This window comes from Vigna unguiculata, chromosome 8, assembly GCF_037176805.1.
Source record: "Vigna unguiculata cultivar grain cowpea cultivar isolate G323 ecotype 2 chromosome 8, ASM3717680v1, whole genome shotgun sequence".
NCBI lineage: Eukaryota > Viridiplantae > Streptophyta > Magnoliopsida > Fabales > Fabaceae > Vigna > Vigna unguiculata.
Window position 1 is genome coordinate 39318530 of NC_140799.1, and position 27306 is coordinate 39345835.

The window sequence follows — 27306 nt, forward strand, 5'->3', positions numbered from 1 at the left end:
CAACTAGTTGATCTCACTATCAAATCATTTAGTAATATAAGATGATTATCTTATTTAACTTTAAACTTAAAAAATAATTGAACATATATGAAGTAAGTGTTTGTATACATAGAAAGAGGGAAAAAGACAATTCATATTTGACCGTTAGTTTACGATAAAATGAAGAAAAAGGACAGGGTGTAATTTTTTAAAGTTGTTTTTGAAAATAATATGATTATTATATATATTATATGATTTTTTATGAGAATGATCTAAATTTAAATATAATAGGTACGTTTTCTTAAGGTTTTTTACTTCAATAAAAAAACATTTTAAGTTTATAAATTGTGGGATTTAAGTAAAACTCAAATACAATTTGGATTGAGTTCATTGAAAATTGCAGCAATAACAGACAAAATATAAAAACTTACAATACTTGTTTTGTAATTTTTGTTGAAGTGAAAGAGGGGACATTTCCCCCCCTCACATGTGAATAGGTTTCCTACTGAAGACAACCACAACTTAGCCACTTACTTTCTTAGAGTACTTGTTTTTTTCTCTGTGGTCACATATATGCATTGAATCTTCATCATGCTGCTTCAAAAATCATGACCAAGTGCCAGGGGATTTTATTTCAATTACTGGTTCCTTTGGAATGAAATTGCCAATTTCACAATCATACCTGAATGAGTCATGATCCAATTCTAAAATTGTAATCAACAAACTAGGTTAAAAGTTGTATTGGTGAAGCTTCAATCACTCAACAAATGCCTCAGACAACACAGTTAACTCATCATCCATGATTGTGCTCTAGTAGAAGAGTTCATGATTGTGGCAGTGATGGCAAAAGTACTTCTCCATAATCTGTAGAAACTGCACTCATAACTTCATGCACATTGAAAAGGTACATTTGATACTAAAAATCCACTTTCAATATGTATCAATATTACATCAAACAGATTGATAAAGAAGTTGATTTTGTACCTCAAATGATGCAGATATAAAACTTCCCTTTTTGCTCCTAGATTTTTTTGCCACGTTTACCTCGATCAGTGATGTCGCACCCCATCACGGACCACATTATGCATCTTCACATGGCATTGTCCTTCCTCTGAATGCATTACAAGACAAGATTATTTTTTCTTCTCTATCCCCACACATTAACATATATAGCTCCTTCCCATGTCCAATGACTTAACCATTCACACCACATAAGACCAACCCCACTGCATAATCTTCCCTACTGATTTTCTCATCTTCAGAAAATAAGCCACTATAGCATTAAGTGTTAACTAAAATAATCATACTCTCATTCTTTCTCTTTGTTCTTATCGTGTTTGGATTCTGTTTCGGTAAGACATGTGGTAAAATCCTGATGGTATCTTTGCGAGGTTGGTCACATAAGGCATTGACACCATTCTCAACTCAAAACCTTAAACCATCGGTTCTGATACCACTTGTTTGGTTTTTATGGAGGAGTATCATTGGAGAGAACAAACACCAATGAGACCTAAATCCAACCACATAAGACATTGACACCACTCTCAACCCAAAACCTTAAGGCAATAGGTTTATGACTCTTTATCCTTATATAGTGTTCTATTTTTTCATTTCTAACCAATACGAGACTTAGACTCACACTTGAATTCTTAACATCCTGGTCGAGCTCCTTATATGAAGCTAAGGAGATATGGCTATTGTGCTCGAGCATATGAAGTGTAAAAGACAAATGACCATCTCATGAATGAGAGGCTGCAATGGCTATATATCTTGAATGTTTATTATAAGTAAAAACTTCTTAGATTTAATGGTGCATTAAAGTCTCTTTTGGGCATGTACACTCTTCATTACTTAGTGGCTCCAAAATCCCTTAATATGCTATCTTCCATTCATCAACATTAAACAAGAAATGTGAGTGAATTTCTTAGGCCATCCATTGAAGTACATGTCTCTGCAAGTTTTTACACCAAGGGCACCTGATATAACATGATATTTGTATCAGAAAGTTATGATAAATTTTTGTACTGACATAAGGATAAGATAAATATGTCATAAGGATAAGGTAAATAGTACAAGTTATAAGGCAGGATACATACACAACAAATAGTACATCTTTGAAAATTATAAACTTAACATAAAAGTTCAAAGAGATTCATATTTTAAAAGGCAATGCGAGTTATTGTGAACTGTGAACATTTATTAACTTTTATTGTTATTTTAGACACTGGTTTTGAAATCTGCATGATGAATCACAAATCAATTGGTATACACATGACTGAGATACTGTTGGGTCAGTGAGAAACAAGTTTGTTTGTACTTGTTTTTCATGCATCAAATGCAATCAGAACAAAAGCATGTGCAACAGAGAAGACTTAAATTATACGTATAAAGTAGAATGCAATACATAGTAGAAAGAAACATAACATACAGAATGTGTTAAGAATTCAAGTGTGAGTCTAGGTCTCAGATTGAATAAAAATTAGAAAGTAGAACACTATATAAGAATAAAGACCCATAAAACCCATTGTCTTAAAGTTTTAGGTTGAGAATGGTGTTAATGCCTTATGTGATTAGACTCAGGTCTCATTGGTGTTGTATTTCTCCAATGAAACCCCCTCTATAGACTTAACAAAATGCAGTTCATAAATAATGTAAAGATGAAGCTTAAAGAAGAATGTTCTTTTTGCTTTGTGAGTAGATATGAAGTTGTTTGATAAGGGTAAGGAGAGGAAGAAGCAACGAATCTACCATCTCCATGAAAACTCTCATGTGCACACTCCATGATGGTGAGAAGGAGTTGAAAGTACCAACGAATGCTGAAATAGGAAACCACAACAAATCTTTGAATCCTTGAGTTTATTTGAAGATAGACACTGCAATGCAAGTATATGAAAATTTGAGTAAACATATAGTAACCAAAGAAGGTGATGATGTTTTGACTTTTCAGATAAAGTAATTCATCATGCTTCAGATAATGTTTTCTTCCACTTCCTTTAGAATTTTCAAACTGAATATTTTTGGTGTTGCCTCAATCTTCCTTTTGCTATGAGAAAGGTTTCTTTCAAAATGGGTCACATGTGGTGTAAGTTTTAAGTGACATTATTGTTTATTAGACAATGGCCGTCACAGGGATCAAAGTTTTCATATATATATATATATATATATATATATATATATATATATATATATATATATATATATATATATATATATATAATCTGGTTAAATAACATTGGACAAACATGATGACCATGTCTCAGAACAATTTTTCTAGTAACCTTGTTAAGATTTAATAAAAAAAAAAAGTATTACTTTCTTGGTGTAGATTGATAGGACTACTGAAAACAATAATGAGTTGATATACTAAATGCAAAGAATTTAGTGATTAAAGATCAATATTAGATGAGAATTATAAGAGAAAAAAAAAGTTAATTGGATCTATTTACCAATTTGTATGGCTAAGAGGTTGACACTGACAAGGTGTAAAATGTAAGACATGAAATATGAGACTAGGAAAAAAAGATAGCTCCAACCTCTGAGTTATCTCTTTCTTTTAGAAACTCTTCTTCTTGTACTCTATGCACGAGGAATCATGATCAATCCAATAAAAGTTGACCTAGTTGATAAAGATTGAACTCCCAATGCACCAATTTATGTTTTGTTACGTGTTAGAAATCTAAATGTGAGTTTAAGTTACACATTTGATATAAACGAAGAAGTTGAGCACTTTATAAGGTAGATGACTCATAGATTCATTGTTCTAAGATTTTGGATCTAAATTAATATTAATCTCTTATGTGAGTTAGACTCGTGTCTAATTAGTATTAAGCCTCTTCGTTGAATTCTCTCTAGAAAGACTGAATTAGTAAACACTTTTTATTAATTTTACAAAAGTTACATTACAAGAAAATATCTCATTAGTTATCAATTTTAGTAATCAAATGTTGTTAGTTATTATAGTGACCAATTTACAAAATAAAAAATGATTGGTTACTAAAATGGTCACTATTATGAATGAAAATTATAATTTGTCTATAAATGGTTTATAAAATTTAGCTATCATGATTTTGGCTACCAAAAGAAATTAGTCACTAAAAATTAGCTATCGAGGTTTTGGCTACCAAAATTAGTTAGTTTTTAAATTAATTTTTAATTAATTAGTAACTAATTATAATTTTTTATTGATAACATTGACTACTTTAGTAACTAATAATTTTTAATTTTGTAAATTGATATCTAAATTTATCACTATAGTGACTAACAACTTTTGGTTGCTAATAGAATATTTGTAGTGTTAATTCATAAGAAAAAAAAATCTGTGTATAAAAGATCATCAAATTTTGTGAGAAGACATGATGAACCATATGTCTTCAAAGACATTCCGATTAAAGCTTGCAAATACTATTGTTAAATTAAACATTCTTGTAATTTTTCACAAAAGTACTTAACAAAATACTTTTTTTAATTATAACATGTTTCCCCTCATTTTAACTTTATGTCTTTTTGCACTTTTTAACTTTTATATCCCCTCCCTCCCTAATTTATGCCATTGCTAAGTTTGGCCAAAGAATTCACTTATAAAAAGGACTACCACTTCATGCTTCCTTTACTTTAGAACAAAAATGTGTAACTGCTTTATTGATGTTCCCAGTAACACTCAACCAAATTCAGATGTTTGGGAAACTTTTTTTTCTTTGATTTTATAAAAAAGAGAAAAAATTGGTTTTCAAAGTAAGCTATGTATCCAAAGCTTTTAGTTAAAATTTAGTAAGAAAACATTTTGTCTATAAAAGCAAGTTGCTTTCATGCATATAAAAATGAATAGGTTAAAATTTGTGTAGGAACTTCATAGAAGATGTTTGGATTAGGGTTTTGGACCACAATGAGGTAGAGATGATGGTGTAGGAATGTGACACCAAAAAAGGTACCCAAAAGACAAAGCCTACCAAGTCTAACCTCTTTCATTCACTCATTCTTTCATCATTTCATTGTTCTAACCGAACCAGACAAATTGTCCAGAACACCACTTCACCTGCTACCTCCATAACCAGTCACTACTCAACAACTCTCTTTTTTTTTTTCAATACACAAACAAACATGGTTCAAATCCTCTCATCACCACCACAATGCATGTTATATATATCTCACAATCTTTGTTTAATTTATGTAATGCAAAATTGAAAAATTGTCTTTGTTTTAAACTTTGACAGAGTTTAGTTCCAACATTTAAAAAATGAATAGACATAGTTTTTCCTGACCGAACTGAATTAAAATATGAATAATGAAATTTTGACAACTTTATGTTACAATTGAAATAACATCTTCTAAGTGATTTTGAAATATAAAGAAATGAAAAAATAAAAAAATCGGAAATCACTTAATCATAAAAAAAATGTTAAAAATTGAATTGTTAAAAAAATATTTTTCTTAAATTATTTATTTCAGATAACGTTTGAGACTGTTATTTAAGTTTGTTCAACTCGTTTGATACATTTCAACTTAAATGTCAATGTAAAATACATTTAACATATAATAAAATATTGACAACTAACATTTATTGATAAAAAAATATTTACTTTTAAAATTTAATAACTAAAATGTGTGAAAGTTTAAAATATGAACGGATTTCGATTTGGATCGAAGAGGAAGACTACTACGAATATATTTAACCTATAACTACGTAGAATATGAATATTTGCAATGGTTGTGTTTGTTGTAGTGTAAGCAAAGGTTCAATAAATGGAGTATTTTAACTTTGCAACCTCTTTCATAATTCATATTGAAAAAGACCACAGAAATACAAATAAAGAAGGGTAGATGCCTCTAATACAAAGCCATAATTATGACTATGTGCTCTTTCTTTTTCATCCCTTTTCACTTTTTTTTTTCTTTCTTTTCTATAAAAGAAAAAAACTTGTGCAACTGCTTTTTTATTAATGCCTCACTGGCATGTTGATTAAGAAAACAGTTTCCATTTGCACTCTTCAAAATTGTTTATGCAGATAATAAACTTTTTTTTATCATCATCCTCTCTCTGCATTCTCACACTTTTCGAGTTTAATTTTGAAATGCTAAATCAATTCTGGTGCTGTTAATATATATTTTCTTAAGAAAAAACAAAGAGAATTCACGTGCAAACATTTAATCTTTTCTTTAAACACTTTTCTTATTGTGTTTCATTTAAAATAACATGGCACCCTTAATCATGATATGCTTCACCTTCAATATTCTAATCAATATTAGGTGACCTCCATGTCTTCAAACTATTGGTTCAAGAATATTTTTGGTGAATGAAAAATTGTGCTTTGTAATAAAAATATTTAGGTTTAATTAGTCGGATAATACTTACTTTTATTTAGATGTGTCAATTTGGTACCCTTTTTTAAAAATGTATCAATCTAATCCAAACTTTTGAAGAAGTGTTTTAATAAGTTCTTTTCAGACAAAAAATACTAAAGCCGTTAACTTAATTCATGACTTTTACCACACATCTTGATATAAATATCAATACTTAATTTTGTAAGTCATTTTAAATATCAATATTATTAACGGTGTTAATAATTTTTTTTTTTGCTGAAAATGACATAATTGAGGTATCTTTTCAAAAGTTGATATTCAATTGAACTTTTTTAAAAACGAGTACCACACATATCTAAATAAAAATGGGTATCATCTAACTAATTAAATAAAATATTTACTAATTTTACAATTAATTAATTATTTTAAACTGAGTTGACTCCAAACATGCCCTTCATTGCATTAATTATCATAAACATTGATGTTAAACATATATTAAATTACCAATTACAAATCCATTTCATCATAAACCTCATTTTAACCCTTTTAAACAAAACTAATAAAAAAGAGAAAAGCATGTGTTGTAGGTTTCCATGATAGGGGTTAGAGGTTCATGTGCTCAACAGAAGAGGCAATCAATCACACCCTAAACTATCTTTCCATTTATTGGGAAAATTTGCCCAAATATATTTGATTGAGTTAATATTTTTTTTAAAAAAAAATCATATATACACACATATTTGTGTTTTGAATTTATGTGTTATTATTCTTATTTTGAATAGATGTTTTGAATTGACAGTGATATAACTGAAATTACCTTCAATATTATTAGATAGAAATTAAAGTGCAAGTTATAATCATTTTCAGAAATTCAACTAGTTTCTGAATGTTATAGTCTTAGACCCTGAACTAGTTAAGTTTACATATATAGAACTATCTCTTTCTATGTACGTTTCAAATCTTGTTAATAATTAACACATGCATGTGAAGAAAATCGTGTCAAAATTAGAAAGAAAAAGTGAAAAATAGTGTGAGTAATGAATTTTGATATTTATTTTATGGTTAGAAAATACTGAGACTTTTATTGATATTTAATTAATCTTAATCTAAAATTTATATTCAAATCATAATCTAAACCTCAAACTTTAGTTAAAAGAGTTAAATATTCCAAATAAAGAAATGATTTTTATTTATCAAACAAAACTTATGGTAAAATTTACAAATGACACTTTTTTTGTGTGTGTCTCTCTCTCTATATATATATATATATTATTTATCTATGCAACTAAAAAACATTTATGTGAAAGTTTTTAATTCCTAGAAAAATGGTACAAAGAAAATTTAAGGTGGTAAGTGAATTTTGAATTAGAAAGAGCATCCAAAACCAAAATCCAACCATCCAAATGAGAACATTATTTATATGTTTAGGTAACATTCATAATTTACGAGCACTCACTCTGGTATGTTGCTGACGTGGCAAATTTTGATTGGACTGTTACCTGACGAGACTTAAACTTGACTATATCGGACCCAATGCCCTTACCCTCTCTCCCTCTCTTTCTCTCTCTACCCCTTCTTTCTCTCTCTACCTTCCCAAGCACACTCAGACACCAGAAGTAGGTGAAAAGCAAGGAACCCTTCTCTTAAGAATTTTCACATTACCGCACAACCACTGTTGCTTCCTCTTCCCACCTAATCTCCCCAGAAAGTGCGAGAAAATCGCCGAGAAAGTGACGGAAAATTGAGTCCCGGAAGGGGAGAGTTTTGCCCCTTTTGTGGTTCATGTGGGGATAGAATCAAGATGGAAATTTTTAACCCTAGGAGCTGAAAGGTTAGGACTTTTCGGTCAGATCTCAGAGATTTTGGTGGGTTTGCTGTTGGGGTTGGAACTCACTGGGGGATCTCTCTGATGGGTTGACTCAACAGGGAACTGTGATTGGTTTTGTGGGGGGTTTTCAAATGTTGGGAGATTGACGACTTAGTTTGATTTTCTTTTTGGGGTTGATGGGGTGTTTGGGGTTTTGAAGTTAGTGGCAATGCTGGTTGTTCGGTGATACTGCGTTTGTGTGGAAATGTCTGCTTCTTTAGCGGCTTTTGAGCGTCCGAGACCTGGTGCTTCTAATACGGTATGCTTTGCTTTGGAGGGGCTGAGATTATTTTGAATTTTTGTTGCAAATTTTGGTTTTGAGTCCAATGCAGACTTTAGGGAATGAAAAAATGAGTTTCAGATAAAGGTCCTGATTTGTTGACTGAACTGGGACACATTTGGTTTGGCCCTTGTTTGTGTTAGTTTCCTTGGCAATGTTGAAGATGGAAGTGGAATTTGGCCTTGGTGGTTTCTTTTTCTTTTAGAGTATTGAGTTTGATGAGGGAATGTGTGCAGAGTGTATTTTTTCTTGGTCCCAGTTAAAATCAGGACTTTGATTTTATAGCAGGGACTTTTACGTTACTTTAATTTAAATTTGCTCAATATAATTGGTTTTCTTTTCCTTTCGTTTGAATTTTTGTTTGTGTTTATAATTTTGTGGCAACGAAAGGGACTTATGTGGGCAATGTGATTGATAATTGCTGACATTTTGGAGGCTAAGATTATTACCTCAGATTTCATATATATATATATATATATATATATTTGTTTATTCTTTTGTTAAACTAAAGAAGGGGTTTAACAGTCTGGAGGATGATAATATACACGTAATAGATTGACGGGTGAGAAAAATGTAAATAAAAAATATTGAGCATTTTAGCCCATTAATTAGAACTGATTGACTCACCTGTTTGCTGAACTACATTGTCAAGATGAAGAAATAGCAGTGAAACAATATATTGTAGTTGACAAATCTGAAGAAGCTATGTTTTCTTATTCTATACTAATACTAATATATAAATGGGATACTACTAATTTCTTTAACTGTTTTCATTGTACAGATTTTTTGTACAATTTTACCCTTACTCAACGTTTTGGTAAATGTGTGCTTCTATATATGCTGTTATTATTTTTATTTTGGTTAGTGTGATTTTAGTGGGTAAGAAAAGGTGGACACACAAGCACTAATGCTCCTGTGTTTCCGCTGGTTAACTACAATTTTGATATTCCCTGTCCATAAATATGATGATGTTAGTATTTACCCAAGTATTGAGTAGGATTTGGTGGTGGGGTGTTATGTGTTTTGGTCAAACTTATTTTATTTCAGTTAAGTTAGTCAGAACATACCTTGTGGTTTCTAACTGATGTTTCTATTCAGCAGGTTTTTAAGAGTGGGCCACTTTTCATATCTTCAAAAGGTTGGTAATCTTTGTCTCCCCGCATTTTACATTTCTTGTTGTTTATTTTCTTATTTTCTCGACAGTATACTTAGATTTTTAGCTAGCTTCTTGTAAGAACTAAGGAAAATCAGAAATAAAACTGATTGAACTTGTAGAACTTCGAGGCTCTGCACCTGCAAATGTACATTGGCCTCAATCCTCACACAAAGTGACCGTATATCCCTCCCTCAAAACACCCCTTATAATTTTTAGGAAAAATAACTTTACCAAGCATCTCACATTACCAACTGTACTCACTAAAGAACTGACAGATAGGTAACTACTAACCTAATGTTTTGAACTACAAACTACTAATGCGACGTATCTGACACATCTGTTCTCCATGGTTTTGCATTTGTTATATCTGAATAAATCAATGATACAGGAATTTATCAGTGTTATCCCATTTTGATATTCTGTAGGAATAGGTTGGAAGTCTTGGAAGAAGCGGTGGTTTATACTCACACGCACGTCATTGGTTTTCTTCAAAAATGATCCTGTCAGTATCTCTTAAATCTTTCTCATTCTTCTTTTGGTATCTTTTGTGTTCTTTTTTGCTGTTGTTTTGTGTGATTCAACTCTCAATTAAGAAGATATGGTTGCAGATCATGACAAAAAGTAATATAGTGATTTATTAAGCTTTCTTGGCACTAGTGGGCATTTTTGTGGATATACTTTGTGCTGATTTGATTTTTTTGTAAAATGGCATTATATTTACTGTACAATTCTTATAGGGGAATGGAGAGTAAGATATGGCTTAGACAACACAGGATTGGATAATACTAGAAAAGTCTTTACCTATTAGTGCTGATTTCTTTTACTCAAATATATCAGAGTTACTTCTGTTGTCATTATTTATAATTGTCTTTACTTTGATTGGTCGTGCAGAGTGCCCTTCCACAGAGAGGGGGTGAAGTAAACCTGACATTGGGGGGTATAGACTTAAACAATTCAGGGAGGTACGTTTGACACATTGATGATTTGTACTTGTCAATTTTGATGTTCATTCTGTATAAAAATTGTGAATTTTATTTTCCAGTGTTGTCGTTAGAGAAGACAAAAAGCTTCTTACAGTATTATTTCCGGATGGAAGGGATGGGCGAGCATTCACCCTTAAGGTGTTTTATTTATTATATTTTTAAGAAAATGAGAATAAAATTCACTTGTACAACTTCTAAATGCATTATTAATTGTCGGGCCATATAAACCCGGATTGTTTTTTTCAAATATCAGGCTGAGACATCAGAAGACCTGTTTGAATGGAAGACAGCGCTTGAACAAGCCCTTGCACAGGCACCAAGTGCTGCCCTTGTTATGGGACACAATGGGATTTTTCGGAGTGATGCTAGTGATTCTATTGAAGGGTCTTTCCATCAATGTATGTGCTCATTATTTGTTAAATGTTGTTTATTTGTTTTATGTTTATTAGCTTATTAGTTATATGTCAATTCTGCTGTTGCTTCTGTATGATTATGCTTGTTTCTTTTATATTTAATTTTTCAAGATTTTATTTATAGGATTGTACCGATTTATGTCATCCATGTTATTTTTTTTATCTTATTGGAAAAAATATGCCCTCATTTTCACCATATTTTTTGTGGTGTTTCCAGGGAGGGACAAACGCCCAATTAAGTCTCTGGTTGTTGGAAGACCAATTCTGCTAGCTCTAGAAGATATTGATGGAGGCCCATCTTTCCTTGAGAAGGCTCTTCGGTTTCTAGAGAAGTATGGTAAGTTATGGTCTTCTATTACATATGTAATACATCTGAATTTCATTTCACATTTTGTCCTCTCATGCGTCTGACTGTGTAATGGAAAAGAAAAATGCTGAATGCATGAAACATGTTCTATCTTATTCTTCAGTGAAGAGTTCTACTGATTTTTCCATTTTTAATTTGCAGGAACTAAAGTTGAAGGAATACTGCGGCAGTCTGCAGATGTTGAGGAAGTAGATAGGAGAGTTCAAGAATATGAACAAGGTAGGCACAATATTCTTAAAACCCTGGCATTCTGTGCATTTGAAGATGGTGTGTCGTTGGTACAGATAGCATTATAATAAAGTTAATTGGGCTTCATCGAAGCAGCTAGGAGAGAAAAAAATTGGAGGAAAGGAAATCTAACTTTCATATATCCCAATTATCCAAAGTGAGAAAATGCATTAACCAAGTATAGTGTACCTCTTTGAGTTATGTTGTTCTGCAGTAGTTTTCCTTGCCATCCAATTTAAAAGCTATAACTTAGTAAGTATGGAGTCATTTTTAGTATCAGTTGCCCTTGATATTGGACTGATATGATGACTATTTTCTTGGTTTAACCCTTCTGGTGAGAGACAGTTAATGGCTTCAGGCTTAAACACTTGGACTAATATATGGATTTATGTTCTGATGGATGCCACTTATGAATGCCCTTTTTTTAATTGATATTTCCAGGCAAGACTGAATTTGGTGCTGAGGAGGATGCCCATGTTGTTGGTGACTGTGTTAAGGTATTTATTCTAGGTTTTTTGAATAATTCATTACATATTTGAAAAGAAAAGCAAATGACCTATATGTGGAGCATGCATACTAGATCACGGATTAGAAAATCCTCAATCTAATATTAAATACAAACATTAGGAAAGGTGAGGCTATCTAACCCACATATCATTCAACTGTGGGAAATAAAAATTATGGACCTCATTATGCAGAGGAAGTTTTAAGAATTCCATACACTTCTCCCCTGTTAAATTTACCGTCTAGAAGTAGAAAGAAGTTTACACATAGGAGTAAGATAAGTGTAGAAGAGTGTAAAACAAAACATTTAAAGTAAAATTGACAATTACATTACTGATAAGTGTAGAAGAGTGCAGTCCCTCTGCATGTCTACTGAGTAAAACCAGGAAAGAGACTGTATGCTGAACAGGGAAGAAAAGACATAAAAATGAGTTCAATTTTGATAAGATTTCTATTACCAGACTGTAATGTTCTTACAACCAGTCTTCGAACAACCAAACTCTACTTACATAATGGATATCATAATAGGAGTGTCGAGAATCAGGAATAAATATTATATATTTGAGATATTGTGATTTGACAGGATTTGATTTCCAGTTTACAGGAATCTGATCTAATAATGTATAGTTAGTAAAATTACTCCTTATAGTGCGTAGTGGTAGTGCTATTCAGACATAGGTTTTAGCATCACTTGTCTCTGATTTTTATTGTTTGACGGCTATTAAAGGGCACACTAACAAGAACTGCTAGAGGACCAATCTATAGGGCTGTTGTGTGCTTCTAACTAAAAGAAACTGCATCAGCAATTAGTAAACCAAATATGCCTGAATGACATGAGCGGAGGTAGTGTATTAAAATTCATTATTGTGATGCCTTAGCTGTCAGTCATTTTTATAAAAAAAACACTCCCTTTTATCAACTCATTGTGTATTAGATACTAGTATGTAAAATTAATTAATACAGGAACTTCCACTCTTTTCATAGTTTCCCAGTGCTTATAATTAAGACCTAAAGGTCATAAAATCAATCATGCATTCTTTCATCAGCCTAAGAAATTAATAATAGAAGCCTGATTTGGAAGCAACTGTAATTTTGGTGCAATCAATCTAATTAATATAGATCCTGTGTTTTTATAATGTTCTGTTGGAATGTTGGATTGTGCATTTTATTTAATGACAGTCCACTGGGTGTATTTACAGCATGTTCTGAGGGAGCTTCCCTCCTCTCCGGTTCCTGCCTCATGCTGCACTGCTTTGTTGGAGGCTTATAGTAAGTTGTTGAGCTCTATGTTTATTTTCCTTATAACCATATGCTTCTGACAAAATGATGCATATTTCTCCATATATTCTTTGCCTTTTTTTTCTTGATTTTATTTTATATATTTTTTTATTAATTGGATTTTAATTAAGAATCTTATATTCAGATAATCTAGATTTTGTTATAAATGATAATTATTGAGCGACTGGACTTATTTTCAATGTCATTTAGAGGTAAATAACTTAGCAAGAACTATTCTCACTGATACTTTGAATATTTTATATGTTCCTGCATAATTTCCTTTTATAGGTGAACGAAATTACATTATCCTCTGCTGCTTTTTTCATATGGAATATATTTGAACTTTGAAAATATATTGATTTAAGAAGACAATTGTCACTGTTAAAGATTTTCTTTGAAATAGAGATGTGCATGTAGATGAAATCTTGTAGTGCAATTTCTGTAGTGTTTTATTTCATTCATGTTAGATAGATGATTTTTTACTGTGAAATCACCATAAAATGAGCAAAAGGTCCCTCCCTTGGAGTAGTTTTTTTTGCTATAATGGTTTTGGTAAAATAATGAAGACCAAATGAATGTTTGGTGCAGTTACTATTTACAGAACTCCAATTTGAATCTTACCCGTTTTTCCCTTTATAACTTTACACGCATCATGTATGGGATAAGCTAAACTGCGTAGGTTCTTCTGTCTAATGGTTTTGCTATTTTCCTTCATGAATATCGTTCAGTTATTTTGTTTCTTTTCGTGGGTTCTTTGGATACAATCTATGCTTAAGTTAATTGTTACTGTTTTCATTTTGCAAGAAATTGATCGTAAGGAAGCTAGGATTAATGCAATGAGATGTGCTATATTGGAGACTTTTCCTGAGCCAAATCGCAGATTGTTGCAAAGGTGGTCTCTTGCTCTCTCTTTCTCTCTCTCTCTTTTTCCTCTTAACTGGCAACTGTACAGTCTACTCACGCTCACACCCACATACTCTTTCCTTCATTCACTCTATGTCATCCTCGTATTAGTATGCAATGGAATGGTTAATGTAGAATAATTAAAAACATACACTTAAAAATGTTAACTGGGTTTTCTTGATCACAATTTCGTGTGTATGTTAGAATCTGTTTGTTTTGGTATATTTTGTTATTCAGGTTTTTGCGGCCTTAGCAAAAAGCCTCTAGATACAATAAAATTAAGTTTTCAAAACTTTTGTTTCACTATCTTTATCCGACAAACTAAAAACAAGCTCACCTCAGTTTTTGTGAATTTTTTGTTATCTATGATAATATTTGGTATTGAAGAATACCCTGTTACAGTTATTATGTCCATATGCAGTAGCTAATGGCTATGTTGCACTAACAAAAACAAATACCTTAACTTTTTAACCATAATTTAATTGTCATCTCTACCATTGCAGAATTCTGAAGATGATGCACACAATTGGTTCTCATTCTCAAGAGAATAGGATGACTCAATCTGCTGTTGCTGCTTGCATGGCACCCTTGCTTTTACGACCTCTGCTAGCTGGAGAGTGTGAACTGGAGGATGAATTTGATGTCAGTGGTGATAGTTCAGCTCAGCTTCTTGCTGCCGCCAATGCTGCTAATAATGCACAAGCCATTATTACCACTTTGTTGGAGGAGTATGAGAATATATTTGATGTGAGAATCTCTAAATCAGCATGTACTTTTTTGGTTAATTGTTTCCTGGTTTGTGTATGCTTCCAATTAGGAACAGTAACTTCTAGTTGCATATATGTTTTATTTAACTTCGAGGTATCTTAATTACTTGTGGGCTCAGCTTTTATTTTTTTTTTCTTATATGAGCTTCTTTTGTCTGTATCAAACATGCAAAACTTATTATAAGGTTTTCTGTGGGACTGGTCGATCAAGTTAACTCTATAAATTTTTGATCTTTTGATTTTATGCTCAGCTAAAATGGTTTGACCTCTTGTAGTATAAGTTATTCCTATAGTGTAGCTAAAATGAAATGTCTGAAAATGTTTATTTTCATTCCATGTTTGAGCAATGCAACCTAATTTTTGTTGGCTGTTTCAGGAAGAAAATATACAGAGATGTTCCATGTCAGCAGATTCTCGGGTTGAAAACAGTGGGAGTGAAGATTCAACTGATGATGATAATATAGATGTGAAAGAAAATGGTTACCATGATGCAGAGAATGAAGTTGATCAGGAGACAGATGAAGATGCTGATCGTGTTCAGAGTGGAAAATTGAGTGAAAGTAGTGGTTATGCTGGCAGTGATCTTTATGATTACAAGGTTATTTCCTCTGTTCTTCTGGTCCTGTCATTTGTGGCTGATTTTTTAATCAAACCTGAAATAAAATACAATTTGCTACATATATCTACCTGAGTAAGAAAACCTGTAGAGACTTTGTGTCGTTGTTGACCTAACAGATTCATTAGCCTCGTGTAACAGTTAGATCGTTGAAGTTTGTGGTGAAGTGTCATTCACACCCTTGTTCAGCCATCTGTTTTTGTAAGAGGGGAAGGACAGCTTTTCCTTCACTTTAGCATAAATTTGATTCTGTGCCATACTGTTTGAGTTGAAGATTAATCTACCATGAGTTTGTTCTTATATTTTTTTCCAATGTTACTCTTTATAGTAGACTTGGATGGGAATGGGATTTCACCACAAATATTTACAAGCCAGTGGGTGAGTCAATAAATATGTTGGGCCTGGCATCTTTGGATTTAGTTGTTACATTTTTGTACATGCAAGGGAATTAAATCTTTTCATGATATAGCCATGTAGGAGAAATCTATTTAATAAACCTAAAACATCTAAGGTATGTTGGTAATTTACTATGTTTAGCCATAGTCAGTCCCAAGATTGAGTGGATAAAAATTGGTTGTGTTCGGTTGATAAAACTTGTTGAAACCCCAAACGTCAATCCACTCAATAGGATATCCTTACTACTTAAGTTATTTCCTAAAAGTATGTTTTGTATGACTCAAGTACACTTTTAAATTAGCTAGAGTCACTACATTGACCCTCGAAAGTGGTGTTAAAATGAGTGAAGGTAAGTCTTTGGTGTTGGTGGGCACCATGATTTGGAAAAAGATTAACAATACACTAGTTATGTGGCTAAAATGAAGGAAATCTTTGTTATTGCAAAATATCTGCCAAACTCGGTGAGAATTTTTATCATATAATACAATTTGCTATACTTTATGGTATTGAAGGTTAGGTTATAATGGCACTAGAGAAATCGGTGGAAATAACATAAATGAGTACGTTAAGATTAATTTTGTGTTCAGGTCCACAAAAGAAGATATGAAATGGAATAATTGTATAGTTTAAGATATCAGTGTGATTCTTCAAGAAAAATGACAGATGATTGGTCAAGGTGGTTTGGCCATAGACAACGAAATTCATTGAATGCCACTGTTGCGGGGAGTAGATGCCCTGTTTTGGTGAATAATATCCAAGAATTTGGTTTTAAACCGCGTTCATTGGCATTGTGTGATCCATGTAACTAACTTCACCAAGTGAGATAAAGCTACTTGTGTTGCTGCTGTTTATGTGGAAATTTTATCAGGCTAGGGATAGAGACTTTATGTTGAATAATCATCTTCTGTGATTAACAATGTTGTTTTCTTCTCCCCCTATCCTCTTAAATTCTTCTTTGTGATCCTGCAGGCATTTGGAGGTGATGACTCTGATGTTGGATCATCCAGTAGTAACCATAATAAGACGGAAAATGGTAATCTGAATGCTGTTCCAGATACCCCACCGACTGAGGACCAAAACAAGCAAAGAAAGGGCAGTGAAAACCCAGTTGATGATAATGATCCTTCAAATTTGTTGCCTTCCACTGAATCTTATCGATCTATGGGTGAGATTTTATCTTCTATGGACCCTGGCAACCATTTACCCATTCCCGTGGTTGAGTCAGGATCTGGGAAGCAAACTGGTAAAGCAAGTAGTGCTAGTTTCAGTTCTAAGAGGTCAACATTCTGGGGAAGGAGCAATGTGAGTTTTTATTTTTTGACCATTTACTCCCTAACAAATTTGTCAGAGATCTAAGTGATTATATAGTGAGTTTATTACAGGAATCACAATTACACTAAACCATTTGTAGGATAATGAGACATTTATTTGACAGAAAATATACTTGCAGTAACCTGGCGATTAAAATGTGCAGACTTAATATGTTAGCAGTGGATGTACTTAAATTTTGTTATGAGGGGAAAATTTTTCTTCCCAGATATTTTAGTTTTTTTTTTTACATGGCATCTGATAATTTGTTCTGATATAAGCAGCCAAGGAAGACACCATCAGTGGAGTCAGTTGATTCTTCTGGAGAAGAGGAGTAAGATACTAGATTTCTACTTTTCTTTTTTTCCATTGTATAGTGTGTTCTCTAGCGTTATGTTTCTTGTTAGAATTTGGAGTTATTCTTTGATCCCTTTTCATGGATGTTTTGGAAATGGCGGGTTGGCATTTTCATCAGCTTTAACAGCCTTGTTTTGATGGCTCCTTGTGTCATGTGATTTCTATTTTATTCCTTGAAAGCAAATGACTGTAATAGTTTTGATGTCTGTAGGCTTGCTATTCAGAGGCTAGAGATTGCAAAAAGTGATTTGCAACACAGAATTGCAAAGGAGGTAGATTTCTTGTGCTTACTTATTTTATGCCAAAGGATATAATGAGAATTTTTCTAACGGAATTGGTCCTGTTTTCATTTTAGGCTAGAGGCAATGCAATTTTACAAGCAAGCTTAGAGAGAAGGAAACAGGCTTTGCATGAGCGGCGCTTGGCACTTGAGCAAGATGTACTTACTGTTCATATATCTCCATTATGAATTGGGACAGTTTAAATTTGATTTGCTACTTTTCCCTGTGCTTTGCTGCTTATTTTTAATGTGGCGTGATTTCTAGACGTTTTTGGGTTTGGTATTCTTTAAATAATTTGCTCTGCTTTTTTCTCTAAAGATATTGAACCCTCTCGAATTAAAATTGTGAAATTATTCTTTCAAAATCCAAAAGTGGTTCTAATGAATTTTTATTGTGTATTACTACAACCAATGCAAGATATTGGTTGCTAGTAATGGAACCACTTTACAATGATTTATGATACGGATAAAATACATTCCACACAACTGCTGTATATAATTTAAGGTGTTATATACTGGAAGAGTTTTCTTTATTGGGATATTTTTTCTTTTGAACTCTACAAGGAGTTTCTAAAGCTCCTTTGGAGATGTATTTCAATTGATTGAAGCTCAGGATTTATAATTGCTATGGCAAAAAGTTATACATGTCTCACTTTTATTCGTAATCCATTTGAAAAAAAATGACACAACGGCAGTGAAAGAAACACAAAATAGGTAAAGATATTAAAAAACTGATCAGTAAAAAAACATTTGGAAGACTCCATTCCCCGTTGAACAATAATACATTAAAACTCTTGGTTCTGGCCAGAGTTGCAGTACAATAAAGATAATTCATGGGTATATTTCTGTCATATTTTGTATTTTTTTATTTATTTTGGACCCTTAATAAGTTGCAACTGGTTTTTTAATCTACAGGTTTCAAGATTGCAAGAACAGTTACAAGCTGAGAGGGATCTTAGAGCTGCATTGGAAGTAGGTTTGAGTATGTCTTCAGGACAGCTTTCCAATTCACGTGGCATGGATTCCAAGGTGCTTTTGTGTTCTTGTAACCTTTTTTCCTTTTTGGTATCTTTCTCAGTAACCTCTACTAAATATGCAAATATACAGACAAAGGCTGAACTGGAAGAGATCGCACTTGCAGAAGCCGACGTGGCTAGGTTGAAGCAGAAGGTTGCAGAACTCCATCATCAACTTAATCAACAACGGCAGCATCACTATGGTTCACTTACTGATGTGGGTGATCGATACCAACATGCCCAAAATCATTCTCAACAGTGAGTATGCAGACCCATGTTATTTCTAACACCAAGAGGAAGAATCTACTACATAGGAAATTTAATTACAAAAGCTTTTGATGTTCTTCAAAATTCAAAATTGGTGCAGTTCCACATGATTTTGATTGCAAATTTAATTTAAATGTAATGGCATGTATACCAACTTCAAAAGACCACCACTTGAGTTCATACTCAGTATTGGATTTAAAAAATTTCTCAAAACATGCCGATGAAATGTTTAAATCTATTATCTTCTTGATTTCCTTGTAAGGATTCTTTGTGTAATTGTATCCTTTGCTGCACTTCTTTCATTCTTTTATGTGATCCGCCTTTTAATTGAAATCCATGTGAACTTAATATTTCTTTCTTTTGTAGCTATTTATTTTTCTTATTTTTTTCACTCGTGCAGGAGATTTCTTCAGCAAGATTTTGATTCAACCCTGGCCTTCTGTAATCATGAAAGGAAACAAAGAACTGAGGTATGTTTTATGCAGTCGATTTCACAATCAAAATTTAAACGAAAAACAGCCAGGAAGGAGGTTGAATCTTCTCTATGTCCCTAATCTAACCTTTTCAACTCCTTCCTTTTAGTATTTAAGTAATTACTTTAGTTGATGCTTGATACATGATTACCAAAGTTAGTTCCATAAATTGCCCCATTAATGAAGAAAAAACATTTCTTGTTATTTTCCTTTCCTTTTTGTACTCATTATTACCATGGAAATGGTATTTGAAGGCTCTATAAATTGGGAATTCAGTGTATTAGAATCTGAAATTCTCCTGATCCAAAGTTCTGTCGCTGGCTAAAGCACGTCTTTCTCTAATTTCACACCCTGTCTAGTTTCATTGTTCAGAGCACTCAAACAACAGTAAAATTTGCCTTATTATTTTTGCAGGAGAATTTGATGGGCACTGATTGGAGAAATATCAAAGGACAAGTATTGGCTTCTGGTAATGGTAGTAGGCAACCTTCTCGAAAGCAATTTGTAGAGTCAAGCCCTAGTGATTCAAAAAGCACCGAGGCATCGACAAGCATATCTGTCGATGATCTCGGTGCCGTCGACTCTGCCTCAGTGCCCTCCACCTCAAGGGCAGCAGAGGTAAGCATTCAGATCTCAGTGTCATCGACTCTACCTTGGTACCTGACTAACAACTAACATTTATCGATAAAAAGAAAGAAAGATAAAGAAATGTCATCATCATTCCATTACTTTTGCCACATTGAGTGTCATGAGTACTTTAATCTTAATTCAACTTCATAAGATCATCTGTAAGATGAGATTTACACGCACTTATATACTATGGTTTCAGGTGGGTGAATATGCAAGACATCCATCTGTAGCATCTTCAACGTTAGTAGAGTTAACTACTCGTCTCGATTTTTTCAAGGAACGGCGGTCCCAGCTGATGGAACAACTCCATAACCTTGATTTGAATTATGGTTCTACAACTTCCCAAGACTTTGTCTATAAACCGTCATCACCATCATGGAGTTGACTGGCCAAATAGGTGCTTCATAAAATCTGTGGAAGAATTTTGGCTGACATGTTGTATATCCTTTCAGTCTTTGACTTGCTGCATATATTTGTATCCCTTATGGTCTGTGCACTGCTTCATTCTCTTGGCTCCTTCTTAATTTTTTCTTCTTCTTTTGGTAGTGAAGTTCATTGGAGTTGAAATGAAAGGCTTTCCCTTTTAATAACATTTGAGTTCTTTTGTTTCTTTAGGGTGGGGGTGGAATTTGGTGTAATTATATTATATGTCAATAGATGGGGAATTTTGTCGTTGAACAAACAACCTAAGTGAGGAAATTTTAATTACTGTTTTGGCAAATTCTTTGTACATAGGAACATACAATTGCCAGTTTGTTACCTATGTGGAATGATTGTTGTGTATCTACAAAGTTGTTTGTGGTCAACACTCAGATTCTATTCTGCTTTTCTTAAAATCATCTAAAGAAGAGTTTGTATCAACAATGGATTTTCTCGTGTCAGTCTGAGTTTTTTTCTCGAATCACAAGATACAATTTTCCTCTCAACCTTGTTTTCTTATTTATAGTTAGCATGATTTGTTTCTTTAAATAATTCTCCACTTATTGTACAAACTAACCACTATGCCGTGTTACCTATCAGTGAAACCATTTGTTTATTATTTTGATTTTAATTAAACACATTTTTAAATTGATTATTATGTATATAAATTGACTATATTACTTAAATTCATCGAGTTATAATCTACCAAATTATAAAATAAAGTTTTGTTTTAATTGGTTCTTGTGTAACTTTTCTATTTATAGTGTAGCAATCTCAAGTCTAAGGTCTAATATCTAACACTACATGCCAAGCCCGCAAGGTTGGTAGGTTTAAAACAAGTGTGAACTTGCAAATTTATTAGGCTTAATTAAACTTTCAATATCTTGTAAATTTCATTATTATGTACTAAAAAAAATTATATTTTTTAGTTGAGTATTTCTCGGTTCAATTCTTTGGTTAGTATATGAGTAGTTTCTTATTTTGTGTTTACTTGTCTTCATAATGGTTAATGTAAAATGACAGGTATTTTTATTACTTTAATTAAAAAGTATGTTGTATATTGAAGATTGTCATGTTCTCTTGTGAATTTTATATTATTACTTATAGATAAAGAGATCCAACATGTTTTCAGTTAAAACAATAAAAATTATGTTTATTTATGTCTTAGTAATATCATTTTTGTATTAATTATAAAATTAACATTTTTTTTTGGTCACGCACATAAAAGTATAAGATAACAACTATCACCTTGTTCGTGAAAACAATAAAATAATAGAAAACATAATTGAAAAATATAAAAATAAAGTTATCAATATACAAAAAAATATTAAATACTCAATTAAATATTTTCAAATTTTGAGATGACTTAAAATTTAATTAAAGTAATTAATTATTATTACATAAAAAGAGTTTGTTTTTCATAGGTCCTTATAATTTTTAAGTGTATTTAATATTTAATTTAATACGCTTAAGATTTTCAACAATTCCTCATTCTTATTTCAACTAATAAAATCATAAATAAAATTAATTAAACTATTTTGCAACTTTAACTCAACTCAAATATAAATATCATATTTCACTTAAAATAAAATAAAAATATCCCTATCTTCCCTTCAAAGCCTAATCTCACATTATACTAAATCCTTCAAATTTTTTTTACTCTTTAACTTTCAAAATGATTGCATATCCCAGATCCAGCAAGAATATTAAAAAGGGCAATAAGATATAGAGGATTTTAAATAGAAAAAAACAATGTACAAATTTTGTTAAAAAAGATTAAATACAAAAATTACTTCAAAATAGAATTGAAACTTACTAAAAGTGCAACTAAACCTAAAAAAGAAATGTTATTTGTGCAATAAGGTATAAAACAATTTATTAATCTAAAGGAGAAACGAAATGTAATAAATGACATAGAAGAAATGATAAACACAAAATATTATATAAAATGTGAGTTGTTACATAAATAACACAACTCACCCTGAAGGAAAAAGAAGAAAGAAAAACACCAATTCTAAAGAAACAAAATATCCCATGGTAGGCAAAGGTGCAATATTTAGAGTAAATTACATTGCAGACTTCCACCGAATCTATCTCACATTAGAAACCTAAAATCTGGAAAAAAGAAAAAAAAAATAGGGAAGAAAGAAAAGAGTTCTATATTGCTGCAATGACATTATATTCCTTTTATGAGTGTGAACAAAAGGCAAAAGGATGATACTTGGCGTGGAAACCTCCAAATGTTTCTGATTGGAATCGTAAAGTAGATGGAGCTGATCACCACTCCCCATATCAATTGATTTCCCACCAAGTAATACAATCAATATGAGCCAAACAAACAGTAAAGTGAAAACCTTTTCCCTTTGCAATTTTCCTTTCCATTGAATGAGTATCATGATGAAATGATAATCATTTTCTACCATCAAAAAGCGAACTCAATTCAGTTAGATATCCATACTAGAGAATTTTCTTTACATTGACTTACAAATGCACCTGCTAGCAGTTACATTATGTTTCCATAGATTCCTGTCTTACACGGGCACTCGCTTGCCTCTATAGCGATCAAACAGCTGCAAATGCACAGAAAATTAGCAGGATCAATTTGAAAATTTCAGCATATAAAAGCAAAGGGCTTCAATATCTAGAAAGTTTGGCACTTCATATTATCAATTAATACGTTCTCAACCATGACCTTATCTCTACCTAATTCTGATATACTTTCCACACATATCATAAATGACAAAGAAATAATAGCGACAGACATTAAGTTAAAAACAATTTTAGTATAAACGATAATGTTAATTATATTTCTTAACCTGGGTGTTATCCTTCTAATGGGATCGATAGAAAGAAACAGAAGAAGCATCACTCAACAATTTCTAGACAGATATATAGAACCAACAATTGATGTCAGATTGTTCATTATGTAGTCAGTTTTGCTCTTTATATCAACATTCACACTAATTGATGGAAAACAAGATTGATCAATCAATCAATCAACCAAAGTGACTAAAACTTTCTTGATAACTTTCATGAACACTAGCTATTGACATGTATATAACCCAGGCCGGTGAATGAGTAAATACTTTTGTGAAGACTTAAGATGACAGGCAAATTCATCACAAAAACATACCGATCGAATATATGGTTGTTCAACCAACCAACCAAGAACAGGAATCTTCTGTAAGAAAACGGCCAGTGTAGGCCAGAATCCACTGCGCAGCACAATTCATAATTAGCTTTAAGCATGTAAAATACTCAAACATAATAGAATTCTTTTAAATTTGCACTAAACCTGAATAGTATGATGAATCCGTAGGACTCAACAATCATGCCCAAAATAGGCCACCCGATTATGAGAATAAAGAACCCGACACCAAAAGAGATTGTCCCCTTGAAGAAGAGTAAAACGTGAGTGGGGAAAATTTACTAGGAAGGAAGCACGAGGCACCAAGTGAAAAGACTGATAAAATGTAAGAAGTTAACCTTGAAATTACTTCGTTTCATGAAAAATTGCATAGTGGACTTCAGCCCAATGGTTAGGGACACTCCAGAAACAAACAGGATCTGATTTGAGCATCAATACAGATAACAAGGCCTCAAAAAATATGTAATTAAGCAAAATCAAATAAGAAGCAACTTCTTAAACAAGTAATTTGTATATGAATCGTACGTTTCCCATGGCTAGCAATCCCTTGTCAAAGAAGAAGATAACCCCAAGGAATGAGAAAAATATACCAAAGCCAGTTAACCCTAATCCAACCTCTGTATCATGTGCCAATCACATACATTAAATATAGTAAGATAATAAAACTGCAAATAAGTTAAACAATAGGACAGTAGTAGATATCAAATATGTAATACAGAAAAATAATTAATGCACAGTTTCATCAAATGAATACTTATGCCAGTCACCGTGATACAACACCATAAAGACACTAATATATTTATTGAAAACTGTATAATGTTATTGTTAACGAAAACTAATAACATAATCCTAAAGATGTCTTCTTGTCCAAGAACCAGAAGAGAACCTGTATGATGTATTGGAATACCATTATTAACAGTGTTAAACACAATGCCATTATTGGTCAATCTCAATTAGCTTCAATTGGTGATGCCATTACTTTGAAATAACCAATTATAAGAAGAATAATATTTCAATAAAATTAGAAGCACAGTTGTGACTACTACTTTTCCACAATATTTCATTCTTATACATAAACATTAAAGATGCTAGATCACTTCAAAATCAGTAGGATATCATTATTCTTGATAAAAGAATGAAAATATCATATTCCACTTACTCTTTCGATCATTCATCTCAAAAGAAACCATTTTACCAACAACTCAGAAGATCAAGCACCTTGCCTTCGCTGAAACACACAATAAATAACCAAACTCTGTTAATAAATGAGTGTGAAATGTGAATCATATTCTCCATGGACAGATTTATTTAAAGAGCATACTACAGCACCACCACCATAGAAAATATTAAATCCAAAAAATGATGCTAGGACGACCAACTGCTAAAAGTTCAACACAGTTCAACTCTCATTGAACAAAACACATAAATTATAATATAAAGCTCAAGTTACCCAGCCACTAAAATATCAAATTTTTCAAAGGAAATAGATCACAAATATAAGGCTTCCTATGTCCATAGAAAAAGTACAGGCAACAATACAAGGAACAAAAGTTTAAGGTAGCAAGGAAACCCAATGTGTTCAGTAATATAAGTATAACTGTATAAGAGAAGGGAAACTACAATGACCCCATGAATTAGAAGACGTGCATTTAATTTAAAACCGTACAACCACAAATTCTAGTCATTCTGAAACTGAAAGGCCACATCCGTAAATCAACTTCAACAATGCATACCACTATATTCTTCTCTGATCCATAAACTAGAGTAGTTGAGTTTTTCCAATTTAGGAAAGAAATAAAAACCAAACATAAAATTTTGTTTGCATACATACCGAGTATGATCAAAGCTGGCAATACCAATCCAGGCTCAAAAGTTGAAAGTTATTCCCTTTACTCACATCACTCCTTAATCCACCCCAACAGGAGTTATATAATCAAAACTCATGACCTAGAAATTAGAATTGAAGTCTCGACAAAAACTAATACACTACTAAGCACTAAATTTATCAAACCATTTCAAAACACATATGATGTTCGCTAAGAGCGTCGGATAACGTATGGTTAAAAACACAGATTTTAAAAGAAAAACAAAAAATGGAATACACAAACACGTAAAAAACAAACGATTAGAAAGCTAAAATTACCAAACGCGAAATGATTTGTAGAAATACGTCAAATAGTCATTTTTTGTTGTACAGGAATATTTACTATCGTTTTCAAATTTCAAATCAATAAAATAAATTTCAGTAGAATAACAACTGAGAACACTGGCAGTAACCAGAGGCCAGGGATTGCAGTGCAATCGATCATTCTCCTCCACGGTAGTTAAGCACTTTAACAATGTTGATATTTCAAATATAACACACTGATGAAAATGTAGTTACGTAGTCCATGCTAATTGCTACGAAAGCAGGTGAAGGAAATCCTTCGAAATTGAATGCAAAATTGGAGCGAGAGATTTCGAGAAAACAAATGGAATTCGAAAAACGCGATTATCGAAAAGTTAAAGCCAAGTGAAGAGAACAGAAGCTGTGGGATCTCACATCTTTGGTTTCAGTAACGGAAAGAAATCGATCCAGAAGCATAAAGAGTAAACGTTAAGATGCAGGCAGAGCGAGAGACAGTGAGGTTACCGGCGACGGAACCTTGGCGTCGACGGAAATAGGAGGAAATGACCGCCGGAAGTGGTGGCAGTGTTGAACCAGAAAGATTCTCAAAATGCAAAATTTAAAATAGTTGAGAAAAAAAAAATTGAAATCCAACCATAGCAGTTCTAACCATGTATGGGTTTTAAAACGAAAGTTTCTTCATGCACCTACGTGCCTTTTTTCCCATTTTGTATTTTTTAGATAGATTACTATTTGCACTCCCTCTGATTTCCATGAACTATTTGCACCTCCTCGTTGGTTGACCTTGATCCTTTGAATCTTTCAAACACACCCCTCATTCTTCGTCCTAAAGTATATGATTCCATTCCACAGTGTATTTGGTTTGACAATTGTTGTTTCTCAATGTTGATAAGTGAATTAGTTGTTTTTGAGACATAAATTATTAGGTTAAGGAAATTATCACCAAAACCTATGCTTCCAAGTGTGTGAATGACAAGATCTATACGTAAAGAATCAGGAATTGATAACAAAATATTTTTTAAAAATAAAGAAATATAACATTTCAGTTATTTGATTTCTTTGTTATTGTCATTTTTTTTTGTGTAGCAAATTAATCATCAAAATTTTTTAAATTGTTTTTAATACTCTTAATCTATTATTAATTTTCAAAACAAAAAATTATTATAATATCAAAGAAGTCAAAAAATAAAAAAAAAATAAAACCATAGAATATACTAAACCATACATTACTTGTAATATATTTTA

At 32.2% G+C, this 27306-nt stretch overlaps 2 protein-coding genes across 9 annotated transcripts; one reads left to right on the top strand and one right to left on the bottom strand.

Annotated features, from left to right (window-relative positions):
- Positions 1–7821: 7821 nt before the first annotated feature.
- LOC114194195 (rho GTPase-activating protein 7) lies at positions 7822–21171 on the top strand. Of its 4 annotated transcripts, none has more exons than XM_028084298.2 (22): positions 7822–8402; positions 9522–9561; positions 10005–10081; positions 10471–10541; positions 10622–10700; positions 10816–10960; positions 11193–11312; positions 11484–11561; positions 12012–12067; positions 13274–13343; positions 14157–14244; positions 14759–15002; positions 15399–15620; positions 17004–17336; positions 17624–17676; positions 17911–17971; positions 18055–18138; positions 18895–19008; positions 19087–19253; positions 19663–19732; positions 20150–20353; positions 20565–21171. In XM_028084298.2, the coding sequence occupies exons 1-22, from the start codon at positions 8349–8351 to the stop codon at positions 20748–20750; spliced, it is 2616 nt and encodes an 871-aa protein (XP_027940099.1). In that variant the 5' UTR covers positions 7822–8348; the 3' UTR covers positions 20751–21171. The 4 variants fall into 4 exon arrangements, with proteins under 4 accessions (XP_027940099.1, XP_027940100.1, XP_027940101.1 ...); XM_028084299.2 differs by having other exon boundaries at positions 7823–8402; positions 17627–17676; XM_028084300.2 differs by having other exon boundaries at positions 7823–8402; positions 9525–9561.
- Positions 21172–22708: 1537 nt separating this feature from the next.
- On the bottom strand, positions 22709–26695 carry LOC114193476 (vesicle transport protein GOT1-like). 5 transcript variants are annotated; one of them, XM_028083300.2, is made up of 8 exons: positions 26566–26695; positions 25093–25161; positions 24459–24550; positions 24272–24352; positions 24081–24178; positions 23919–24000; positions 23293–23355; positions 22709–23201 (listed from the first exon to the last, which is right to left on the bottom strand). In XM_028083300.2, exons 2-7 carry the CDS (start codon positions 25121–25123, stop codon positions 23317–23319), a joined length of 423 nt encoding a protein of 140 aa, XP_027939101.1. In that variant the 5' UTR covers positions 25124–25161; positions 26566–26695; the 3' UTR covers positions 22709–23201; positions 23293–23316. The 5 variants fall into 5 exon arrangements, with proteins under 5 accessions (XP_027939101.1, XP_027939099.1, XP_027939096.1 ...); XM_028083298.2 differs by having other exon boundaries at positions 23279–23355; XM_028083295.2 differs by having other exon boundaries at positions 22709–23355.
- Between the last annotated feature and the right edge of the window lie 611 nt (positions 26696–27306).

Coding starts and splice junctions, on each gene's coding strand:
- LOC114193476 (XM_028083300.2), bottom strand. CDS start 25,123: ATGGTTTCTTTTGAGATGAATGATCGAAAGA. Junction 24,551..25,092: donor TGAGATGAATGATCGAAAGA/GTAAGTGGAATA, acceptor CACATGATACAG/AGGTTGGATTAGGGTTAACT. Junction 24,353..24,458: donor GATTGCTAGCCATGGGAAAC/GTACGATTCATA, acceptor TGCTCAAATCAG/ATCCTGTTTGTTTCTGGAGT.
- LOC114194195 (XM_028084298.2), top strand. CDS start 8,349: ATGTCTGCTTCTTTAGCGGCTTTTGAGCGTCCGAGACCTGGTGCTTCT. Junction 10,701..10,815: donor GGCGAGCATTCACCCTTAAG/GTGTTTTATTTA, acceptor TTCAAATATCAG/GCTGAGACATCAGAAGACCT. Junction 11,562..12,011: donor AGTTCAAGAATATGAACAAG/GTAGGCACAATA, acceptor TGATATTTCCAG/GCAAGACTGAATTTGGTGCT.